The sequence below is a fragment of the Gopherus evgoodei genome, chromosome 7 (genome assembly GCF_007399415.2).
Source record: "Gopherus evgoodei ecotype Sinaloan lineage chromosome 7, rGopEvg1_v1.p, whole genome shotgun sequence".
Taxonomy (NCBI): Eukaryota; Metazoa; Chordata; order Testudines; family Testudinidae; genus Gopherus; species Gopherus evgoodei.
In genome coordinates, this window is record NC_044328.1 from 105,757,442 (window position 1) to 105,769,938 (window position 12,497).

Sequence of the window (12,497 nt, forward strand, 5' to 3'; positions counted from 1 at the left end):
ATAGAGTGCTATGATGTCTGTCAGAGCAGGTTGGGGCATCATTCAAGGAGGGCAGAGTTAAGGTTACAGAGTGGAGCTAGTGTGCACCGTAACTCATCTTTCCTGGTTTCAGAGATTTAAAGTACAAGTGCACTTGACATTCTGGAAGGATACGTGGCACTGCCAGTCAAACTTAACTCTGTATTAATAAAGTTTTTGGGCAGTGAATGACCCTTGTTTTTTCAGTAAGTGGTGGTAATGATGGACGTATGACTAGGGAGTACCTATGCAGGGGCACAAGAAAGTTTCCTGGGAACACATTACTGGCAGTCTGTTACCATCTCTGGGCTCCTCCTGAACTCTGCATGTCCCCACTATGAGTGGAGGGGCAATGAGGAGGAAGGTAGGTGGTAAACCAATGGGCTACGAGGAGCACATCTACCAGCTGGAGGAAGCAAAGGGACATGGATGGAAGACCCAGATACCATACTCCATTCAGGGCTAATGTAGGGGGAAAGTGCCATGCATCTGAGGAAGTGGGTATTCACCCACGAAAGCTCATGCTCCAAAACGTCTGTTAGTCTATAAGGTGCCACAGGATTCTTTGCTGCTTTTACAGATAGCAGTGAAAATTAAAAGACGCTCATAGTACAGGAGGGGCCTTATATTGAGAATTCCTTGTTCCTTGTTCAAATGACCCCAAATTTGCACTGCAAATGCTATCCCAGACTCTATTACAGCATACCTATTTTCAAGACAATCCCCCTATGTGTGTGTACTTTGGAACACTTTGACTATTATAATCAGCTCCTTATTTGGGGACTGTATCTGAGAAACCCTTGAGCAAATGATCCCACTTGCACCACTATATCAATCTCTGGCTCTAATGTGGCACAGCAATATTACGGCAGAGCAGCAGTGCCACCACAGTTAAAATTGCACCAGATTTTCATTTTAACGGGTTGAAAAAGGTTCTACACAAATTCTGGCTTTTAGGTTAGACTATCATTTACAATATTTATTGCCATTTGTGGAGTGCTTGATTTTTTTTATAACCCTTTGTGAAGGGAGAATGTCATTTGAGGTTTGTTTTGACTTTTTTTTTAAAAAAGAACTACAATTTTTCTAAGGAACCGCAACATTTTGAAGGGGAAAATTGAGAAGTCTGAACCCTTAGTTTGTGTAGATGGATTAATTATTGTAGAAAGTTTAAATGTGTTTATTTTTAATGAAAAATATGGGTTACTGATTTGATATTCTGACAGCACATTGGTCAATGTTGACGTCACATAAGTTTTTAGAAAAGAGCTCTCTACAATGGGTAATTTCCTGATACTTAATAATCACTTTGATCATACTGACATTGATGAGAGTCACAGCTACTTTCTTTGCTATACATACCTCACACTCAGACCCACTGTTCAGAAAATGAGTCAAGACCATGTGGCATGGTTACATTATCCTAATGCTGCTGCTTACTAGAATCTTTAATCTTCCCTCTATTTAATTAATGCTATTTTTCTTCACAATTCCTCTAAAGTAAAATCTGAGTATGCATAACGATTGTAGGAAAAACTTCCAGAATACCCTGCACCATACAACTAATGTGCACAAGACAGCCTCAGAAAACTCCCAGGTGTAGGTAGGACTTGAGCTAATTCACAGTACATGGGTGGTACTCAGGTTCAAAAGCCACAGTATGTCATCTTTTAGCCCCCAATTAATCTGATGTCAGGCTGTCTGTAACCATTCTGGTTTGCAACTAAACTCTAGTCCTGATGCACACGGGCAAATTTCTTCCTCTAACATGTCAACTTGATTCAAGCCATCCAGTAGATCCAATTTTTACCTTGAATAATTTTTTTAAATTTTGCTTTCTCGGAGTAGGAGTGGGTACCAGACACTAGCCGAGATCAATCCTGAGTGAATGATATCAATCTGGGGAAGATCAGAGCCACAATTGACAAAATAAAGTTACAAGAACTGGAACATTTCAATTCCATTTTGGGGAGGGAGAGAAATGGGCTGTATCTTGGAAACCCCTGGCTCAAACAACCACAAATTTTGACCACAAATTTTACCCTGGGTCCCAGGAGGCACAGCAATTTTCAAGACAACTCAAATAAGCATGTGGATTTTAGAGAACTTTTTAAAAATCATCTGTTAAATAGTAAGCCATTATAGTGGTACTATCAACTTCTATCAGAGTGTTTGTCAGATCATTTATTTCTAAGCGTTTTACAAAGTAATACCTACGAGTTGAAAACTAGTTATTAGAAATGAGTCCAATGGAGTTTAAAGATCAGTCAGTTTTACTAAGAAACATCTGTAACATGGAAACTTGTTATAGCTAATGTTAAACAATATGCACTTGACTTCCTTACATTGCTCAATATCCGCTGTCCACATTTATGCAAGTTTATGGCATACTTCCAAGAATTAACTTTTGGAAGTACATTTTATATCATTATATACATTTGATATAGGTGCTGCATTCAACTGCAGAAATAAACAACATTAAATAGATTATTTTATAATTTCAACTGATAATACTGATTTATTTTTAAAATATTTTTTCTATTTTTATCCATTTAAATGTTTACTTTTCTGGGAAATTATGAGAGGGGTCAGACAATAATTATTTAATAACAGTAGACATTGACATTCAAAAAGTTAAAGGTATATAACTGTTGAAACACAAATTGCCAATATCAAATGTGAAAATATTCAAAGTAACTCTCCCTAAATCAAAGTCTAATAAGTGGCTCCAGCCGCATTTTTCTTACTCTATCTGTAAATTTCAATTATCCACAGATATATTTTTTCAGATATTTTTGGGTGTGCATCATGAAATTTACTTTACCGAATTGACTGATAAAAACTAAATCCTTCCACAACTACTTATCTTTTTTTTTTTTAAAAAAGAGACCCCTTAGATAATATGGGTCAATATTACACTTTTCACACCACTGTGGAATTCTGAGGTCACTCATTCTACAGATGGATGACAGTTATTGTGACACCCAGGAAGAGATGTTTTCAGTATGCCATTGAATGCACAACATATTCCCAAAGTAGCATAAAGCCTAACATGCCAGAAAAGGAAGCATACAGAAGATAATATATGGCTCAGCTAGCAGGATTTGGGATAGTCACTGAAGTGACAAAGGGGTTCAAAACCATATATTTTTGTTAAATAAATATTGCGCATCAGAACAGCTGCAGGAAATCATCCATTACTGTAATAAACTGCTATATGCTGTAAAGTAATCATTATTCTCTGATTTTAATCTCTTGTGGAAACTCAGAGAGGCACAAGTACAAGTGTAAACAATGGTGGCTACAATTGTCAAAAAAGCTTGGAAAGGGAACTAGCTGGATGAATTTACAATTGCAAAAAATGTGTGATAGGATAAAATCTTTTTATCCAGTTTAACAGTTTATATCTAATCTCGAAATAGGGTTTCAAAAATATATGGGTTTAAAATAAATCAATCTGAACGTCCATTTGAAAGTAATAAAAAGTAGCTTAATTAGAATAGCTCTTATTACTTGCCCTTCTTTCACAAAATTGTTTGACAAAATTAATATAGTTTTATGGGGAGGGAAGAACAAAGGAACATCATAAAATTAATAGAGATATATAACCTGAGATATAAATTATATGTATTTTTTCAAATTGTGCTATGCTTTATATATCAGTTTTTACACATAATGTTCAGTTTTATGTTAAACAGATAAACAAAGCATAAATACAGCATAAAACTTCAAGGTAAATTGTTAACTTTCAGAAGAATAAAAATAAAACTTTTGGAGCTTCCTCCTTCAAGCACCACTGAACATTATTGGGAGCATTACACTTAATATTTTATAAGCACAAGTAAAGTAAAGAGAAATTATTTTCACATTTAAAGACTGAAGACCAATTTTAGTGTTATTGTTCACCAATAAAACTTTGCACTCCTTTCATTTTTATAGCACCCTAATAAAATGCCAAATTAATTGGCAAACTTCAGCCTTTGAGCAGAATTAAATGGGCAAATTCACATCAAAGCTTTGTTTCATCATCTTTGGACGGATCTGTTGGAAAAGACAGCTGGTCCTTATTAAACACCCATTTAAAATGTTGCAGCTCTAATGAACGAACATCCACATTACACTAACATTATCAAGAAATTAACTAAAGAAAAGCTAGAGTCATCTAATGATGGCTTAACTTTTTTCCACCAGTGGACAAGAAAATATTTAAATCTATTAAATGAATTAAGTATTTGTTTTGCCCCTTAAATAAATTATCTAGATTTTGAAATTAGTCTAACTGATAAATTTGTTTCAAGTTCTTAAGAGGCAACTTTTGTTTGCTGAAATCTAAACAATGGCATGCATTATAAAAAGGAAACAAATCCCATCCATAATATTGCTGGGGGGCCTTCAACTACAGAAATGCTTGTTAGGTCATGAGCCTTTTGAATGGCCTGAATAGTCAAAGTAAACAAATACACAATAAAACATGTAAAAGATTAAAGATGCATTTTATTGTCAATATTCAGAACAAGTTTATTATAAGTAAACTGGAATAAGTTTTCATCATTTTTCTTCTCTGAATGTTTTGTGCATTTGAAAGCCAACTCTGAAAATGTATTACTTGCACTATTTAGACTAAATGCTTTTTATGGACAAAAGGCTCAGACCCAATATAAAACAATTGCAATGAAGAGACATTTTCCTGTTTGAGTAGTGTAATACTTTAATTGTGCTGTTTGTTTTTAAATAAACATAAAGCAGTAGGCATGCTGTAGTTAGCGTGGTTTTTTATGAAAATTTAGTTAAGTGATCTAGGCTACGTCTACAATACAGAGCCTAAGCCAGAATAGTTATGTTGGCATAGCTATGCCAGCACATCCCCTATGTCTGGATGCAAACTTCTTCTGTTGCTGTAGAAATACCACGTTCCCGAACAATGTTAACTGTGCTGACAGTGGGGGTTTTGTCAACCTAACTATGCCAGGGGTGTGGTTTTTTCACATCCCTGCTTATCACAGCTATGCCAATATAACTTTTAAGTGTCGATCAAGCCCTAAACACAGTTATTTTTAAATAGAGACAAAAATAGTCATTTTTTTTACTATACCAGATGATAAGTGACACCCTAGATCTTGAAGTAGTTAATCCAATTGTCTCGGCTAGATAATTGCTTGAGTTTGTGAGGCCTTACACTCAATATTTCTCTAGCTGTTTGAATGTAACAGTAACTTTTAACACCACAGCTAAGCAATTCCAAAATTTCAGAGAATGTTCTAGGTATCCAGGCGCAGAATCCTGTAGATTTTAGTGAAAATTGGAAAACTAAAACGAGGAGACGCAAGGAGCCCCTGGCATCTAGTTAGCAGGGCTAGCACCTTCAACCATTTCTGTAATTGTCTACAAATGAAAGAACTGGTTGATGGTAGCTATTAACACCATCCAGAATAACAACACCCCATCTGCGCTCTGCCTTTCTTCCTAACTGAGTTTTAAAATGTTGAAACCATAAGAAAGAAAGAAAGAAAGAAAGAAAGAAAGAAAGAAAGTTTAGGGGGGAGGGTAGAATGGATTGCACACAGAGCACCTGACATGGGGAAGGGAATGAGGAATCCTAGCATGGGAGAGCAGGGGGACACACAGGAGACCATGGCATGAGAGACAGGATGATGAAGATGGCAGAAAATCCCTGAAATAGAAGCGGATGGGAGGGTGGCACACAGGAAGCTTCTGGAGAGAATGGAGGAATGCAAGGAGCCCCTATTGTGTGCAACATACAATACTCTTTTTGGTTTTTTGCTTTAAAATATGCCAAGTGTTATATTCTCTCTGTCAATAGTCTCATTAATCTTATGTTTTAGTCTGAACAGAGTCAAGGGCCTGATCCTGCAGAGTTAAGAATGTGGAAAACTTTACTCACATGAGTAGCCCCACTGGAGTCCACAAAATTAGTTATGTGAGTAAAGTTACCCATGTTCTTAACTCTTTGCAAGACTGCACCCCAAATATGTACAACTGAATTTTACAGCTCAGTCCTTCATTCCTTACAATACCTACATGGGGAAATTAACTGAAATACCTATTTCAGAATAAGTGTCCACACAGGGAGCTAGTCCAGAATAGCTATTGTACTTTATATTTCCATCCTTCCTCAAACATATACAACTTTTTTTTTAAGGTAATAATTGGAGATATATCAATCTCCTAGAACTGGAAGGGACCTTGAAAGGTCATTGAGTCCAGTCCCCTGCCTTCACTAGCAGGACCAATTTTTGCCCCAGATCCCTAACTAGCCCCCTCAAGGATTGAACTCCTAATGCTGGGTTTAGCAAGCCAATGCTCAAACCACTGAGCTATCCCTCCCCCACTTGCAAATGTAGATAAGCCTTAAAATTCTCACTGAAGTAAATGAGTGAAACCCTGACCCCACTGAAATGAAAGGAAGTTCTGCCATTGACATTAGTGAGGCCAGGAGGATTTCACTCAGTGCTCATAAGTTACACATATGCTTAACTGTTTTGCTTGTTCAGAACCCTGTTGGTCTTGCAGGACTGGGACCAAACTACTACAAAAGAATGTACTGCACATATTTTGCAACTAACGTCAGGACCTGTTCCATAACCTTTAGATTTTGCAAATTCAAAAGAACTTTAAGAATAAGCTGAGGATCTCTCAATTGAAACAGCAAATATTTGCAAATATAAATTCTTACCAACACAAATATACACTATTCCTTTACCAAATGTAGTTTTTACTGCAATAAAATAAAGACAAATTTAAAATATTTCCATTAGATTAAAAGCAAAAAGATTATAGTATTTCTTAGACAAACTCAGATTTTTTTGTTCTAATAAATTAAGCAAACCTAAGCAGTGTGTGACATGGAAATTTCATATATGAGGTAAATGAGCATGAATTTGGGGAAATAAACAAAAGTGCTCAAATTGCAGGGAGAGAGGGAGATCCAGGTTTTCCCCCCAATGCAATTGTGAGAAAAGTGTGACATATCCACACAATTCTACCAGTGGTAAGAAAAATAACACACACACATAGATAATAGCCACATTCTATCTCTCGTTTAATTACTCAAATATCAACAGTTAAGCAATATTTTTTTCAATACTATACTAGTGAAAATTAGCTTAATGAGCATAGTTTTACTCAAAACACATTAGATATGCTTATTATTCATCTCTCTATATAAAGTGTTTAGATTTGTTCCTGCCCTTAACCTACAGATTAGAAACCATTTATAAATAAGCTACAATAAGAATATCTATTTGAATAAGGTACAATTACTTCAGGGCTTATGTCTTTTCAATCAGTCAGTGTCCCTGCAGTGTTTAGAGTGGCAGAGGGGAAGTGGCCTGTGGTTAAACAGAGGAAATACCAAGGAATTTTAATAGAGCAAATAGTCTCTTTACTTCCTACAGGGTAGCACTTCAAAGGCAGCCCTGCCCCAGAGCAGACAATGTGTTACAGGGGCCATCAGTCATTTAATAGTATGTCAAGTCTATTCAAAACTTACATGCAGTCCAAGATAAATACCACACAACCAAGACAATGGGTCCCTTCCTGCAGTCATTCCTCTGGCAAAACTCCCACTTAAGTCAATACGAGTTTTCCCAATTAAGAATTGTACTACAGAATCAGATTCAGTATTTAAAAAAACTGGTCAGGCAAATCTGCTAACTGGAAATAAAAAATATATTGGTAACACAGACTAACTGAATGGAAAGTTTGTTTAGGAAATTAAAACTTTAAATTTGTTGTATGTGATACAAAAATAAAGGTTTTCTTCACAGTAATTTGTAAGGTTGTGTTTTTAGCAGATTTAGTAGAGGGGAGCATTTTAAAAGCTTTACATTAAACAGACCCAGATATAATCAGTTTAATATATACAATTTATTATGTAAGGAAAAATCAATTAAATATATATTGCACATTCCTCTAGATGTCAAGATAAGTAAAATTAATCAAGCAATATAACTCCTAATAGGTAATGACAATATATTTAATAGCTGCTGCTGAACCTGACAGAAAAATGTATCCTGATAGTTTGAAATATGTGGTGCACAGGGCTTACATCTTGTGAAACATGAATATTATTGTAAAATATATGTTGCTAGTAAACTGTGAGTATAGATGCAATATGTGAATTTTTTCTCTTACATAGTTTCCAGTGTTTTCTAACTTCCAATTCCCTCCACAGCCCTGATTTGTGCCTTACAGAAACTTTTTCAAATGTTATGATCTGAAACTAATGAAATCTTTAGTGAGAATCTAACAAAAAAGAAAGGCAATGAAAGTCATTCTTTCCCTTCCCATGGCCCTTGGAACTCCACAATTTAACCAGAATTCTCGCTAGCCTTTATGGTGAGAAAACATTGAAAGGTGATTTTTGAAAAACAAACAGGAAAACGCAGCAAGAAAAGCTAACGCACCAGGAGCCGGAACAAAAGGTAAAGACCAATAACTGAATGTTTCACCTCCCAGCTCTCCCCCCTCCCCCGCCAATTTACTTTTCAACATCCTCTGTTTGATGATCAGGCCTGAAGCTAAGACCCCGAGCCGGCCTCGAATCATTAAAATAACAAAGCCCAAATGATCGCCCTTTTTATCCTGCTGGCAGGGCAGGTCGAGTTAAGGAAGGAGAGAGCTGCGGATAAAAGACCTGTTGAGTGACTTCTTCACACTCGCTGGTTAAACGATGCCTCGCACCCTCAGGGCGAGAAACCATAACTATCCCTTCTCTGGAAATGCCACCTTTCCTCCTGGCCGCAAACTACCAGCTGCACAGCCTTGGAGCAGCAGCAAAGGAGTTGCAGAGGAGGCTTCCCACCCCCATGCACACTGCCCAGCGAGCTCTCCTTGCTCATTCGGGAGAAGCAGCAAGTCGGACAGGCAGGTAGGCACCACACCTGCATTGCTCAGATGGGCTGGGCTGCGAAGAGTCCGCTGCCCACGGGACAGCTTAGCCGGGAAACTCTGGCATCTCCCCACGCCACTCCGCCAAATCCTAAAAGTTTGCAAAACCCAACTCACCGCACGAATCTGCCCGACTGTGCGGAGAAAAGAGAAACAAAGCTTCAGTCCACTCACCCTCCATCCACACGTGTCGGCCGCGGGCCCCCGCCTGCTGCTGGGTCCTCCAGCAGCCCCAGCCAGCTGGTGACCCTTGAAGCAGGCGACCAGAGTGAAGAAAAAGGAGCTGAACTGGAGCCAAGGTGCCATGGTCTGCAGCGGCAGTGCACGGAGACTGGAGTCTGAGCAGAAGCAACAGCGGGGGGGGGGGGTGTCTTAGCTGCGTGCATGCGCGAGAGAATGTGCAGCTGCTCCCCCCGCCATCCCTGCTAGTGGCGGGGGGGCTGTTCCTTGCGAAGAGTACTACAATAATTGTGTCTGGCGCAGAAGGCAACCGTTGTTCCTCCTCTCCAGGTCCCTATTCGTTCATGTACTATTTTTTTTGGCAATTAAAAGAGATGCTTCTTTAAAGTCTTTGCATCTAAGGAAAGCGAGATTACTCAGGAACACCACAGCTCCAGAAAGGAAAGTTAGCAAGACTTGCATGCAAATGTTTGTGTGCACGTCTTTCCCATGGGTCTGTAACTGTCTGTGTCCTGTCCCCTCTGCGTGGACATTTAAGATCATATAGTATTTTTCTAGAGAATAGGGGGTTTGCTCCGGTGGGTAACCATTTTTCCCTATCTTCATCACATCTGTTGTTCACCTCTCTGCTACATTTTGTCCAGAGGTGGGTATATTTCAATATATGGATTTTGTCCCCATTCTTGCAAACATGTAAGCACATGTGTAACTTTACTCAGGGGAGCAGTCCCAGTGATGTCATGAGTAAAGTTACTCACATCTACACATAGGACTGGGGCTATAGTTTCCAAAACACTGAGAATTTTGCAATGAAATAATAAATCATAAAATTTCAAAAAAGACAAACTGAAGGTAAATGCTATCCAATAAATTTAAAGGTAGAAAAATCAATAGAAATTACTTGTATTTATGTTTATTTTACACTTTTTGCATTGACCTCTATACTACAAACTTTGACCAAAACTAAATTTATTTTGAAAAAACAGCATAGTGTTTCTAATAAATATAAATTACAACAGCATCGTATTTTGATGTATTCTTGTCATGACAACTAACATAAACTTTTGGAGCAGAAGAAACACACACCCTTAAGGACACATTGGAGATTGTTGTTCCTACAACAGCTCACCTAAAACAGACAAATGCACTGTGGGTAAAATTTTCAAAAGCATCTAAAGCAGTGGCTCTCAGACTTTTACTGGTGACCCCTTTCACATAGCAAGTCTCTGAGTGCGACCCCCCCCCCTTATAAATTAAAACTTTTTTTTTATATTTAACACCATTATAAATGCTGAAGGCCAAGTGGGGTTTGGGTGGAGACTGACAGCTCATAATCCCCCATATAATAACCTCGCAACCCCCTGAGGGGTCCCGACCCCCAGTTTGAGAACCCCTGCTCTAAAGTGACATAGGAGCCTAAGTTTTATTGAACATAAAATGGAACTTAGGCTTCTAAGTCACTTAGCTCCAATGACTTTTGATAATTTTACTACTGTTAACACTGCCCAAAGAAAGCAATCCTGATGATGGCATGAATGAAACCAGCAGGATCCATAAAGGACTACATGGCTCAACCTGATCAGAATAAAACTGTAATGGAGCAAGTCACAGCAAAAATGGCCCAGGACTTGCATGAGTTTGAAAGGATATGTGAAACAGAAATCATTTATTTAAAAAATAAATAACATAGACTTACCCTTATCATGTGGCTTCATCTGCATTTAATATTATATAGGATAAGGCCACTCACTTATATTTAGGTATGTTATTGAAAACAAAAGAAAAGCATTCTGCAGATGTATATTCTTGTAATATTTACAACTGGTTTTTTTTTTAAAGTATAATTAGCAAGCAGAGAGTTTCTCATTCTCCTTACTCTTTTTACAGTCCTCTTTCTTATTTTATTTTCCTCTTACACAATTAATTTAAGTTTTTGTACTCAAAATATTCTTGTCCACATATTATCTGTGGGGATTTGGTTGGAGTAAATGGAATACTTCATGGTAGAAGAAAGTGCAACTCCATCTAGCATGTCTCAAAGATTACAGCATGTGATTGAACACTCCCAAGAAAATACGGGACTACCTCAACTTCCAATAGCAAACTTAACTGTTACCTTGCATGGAGGCATTACAGTTGGGTCTCCCCTTACATGATCATATGACATATATGCAACAATATAAAGTAATATTACAATGGGCTGCCTAGAATGTAAGTGTATCACTGCCCTCTAATCAACAGAACCAGAAATGCTCCAGTATGTTTCAGAGGCCCTATATGGCTAACAGCAAACAGAATCTCTTCTTTGGCTCAAGCAATAGGAGTCTGTGCCTTTGGAGTAGAATTATCTGAGTGCTGCAAAAGTCCAATTAGCCATGGTGTACAGCATAGTGACACCCATGAAGCCCTACATGGCCATCAATACTGTTGCTGAGAATACAGATGTCTTTAAAATTTCATGTCAGCTTACTCTTGTCTGAATTCCTATGTTTAATGCAATATTAATTGAATGCTGCAGTGTTAGACATCACTTTAAGCAGACTAACACAGATATAGGGACAAAGTCAGACCTGGTGTAAGAGGGCTTAATTCCGCAGACTTTATGCAATATTTTAGTTTGTCCCAGAAACTTGCATGAGACCTGCATATAGCAGGGGTAGCCAAACTGTGGCTTGCAAGCCACATGCACCTCTTTTATGGTTAAAGTATGGTTTGCGGAGCCCCCCACCTAACCCCCTATTCTCCACCTACCAGACTTGTGGGGGAGCTTGGGGCTTCTGCCCTGCGGCGGGGTGGTGGGCTAGGGGCTTCTGCCAAAGACAACTGGTGCCTGCTGGGAGTTGGGGGCACAATTTTAAGGTTCATCCCCCCGCCCCAACAGCTTGATTCACATACCCCAGGCATGCCCCCCTTACCCTCAGCAACCCATTCCCACAGCTCCCAGGTGTTAGCTCCACATGAGAGGCAGTAGTAAACAGATGGGAGCTGCAGGGAGGGGCCACTGCTTTAGCTCCGGGAGAAGAGGCAGCAGCAAAAACAGCAGCACTGCCTGCAGCTCCCAGCTGTTTGCCACTGCTTCTCCTCTCAGGCCACAGCTCCCAGCTTGTTGGCTCCAGCAAACCCTGGCAATAATCGGTGGGGGTGGGCACATGATCCCATATGCCCCCACACACACACATTGTCCCAAGCTTCTGCCCAGCAGGGAGGGATTCTTGGGACTTCAGACCCATAGGATGCGCCTGCCAGGGCTTGGTGCTTAAACGGAAGCAGGGCTGAAGTCCCAATCCCCGGCAGGTGCCTGCTGCGTGGTTGAAACCCTGTCAGGCGTGTCCTGGCTCTCGAACTTCTGAAGACTGTCATATGTGGCTCAGAGGGTCAATACGTTTGGC

The 12,497-nt window shown here is 39.0% G+C and overlaps 1 protein-coding gene across 1 annotated transcript in view; it reads right to left on the minus strand.

Annotated features, from left to right (window-relative positions):
• IL17RD (interleukin 17 receptor D) overlaps nt 1-9,234 on the minus strand; it is an 87,244-nt gene extending 78,010 nt beyond the window's left edge. Inside the window, 1 exon segment of the mRNA XM_030569694.1 lies at nt 9,103-9,234. Coding sequence (XP_030425554.1) covers nt 9,103-9,234 — 132 coding nt within the window.
• Between the last annotated feature and the right edge of the window lie 3,263 nt (nt 9,235-12,497).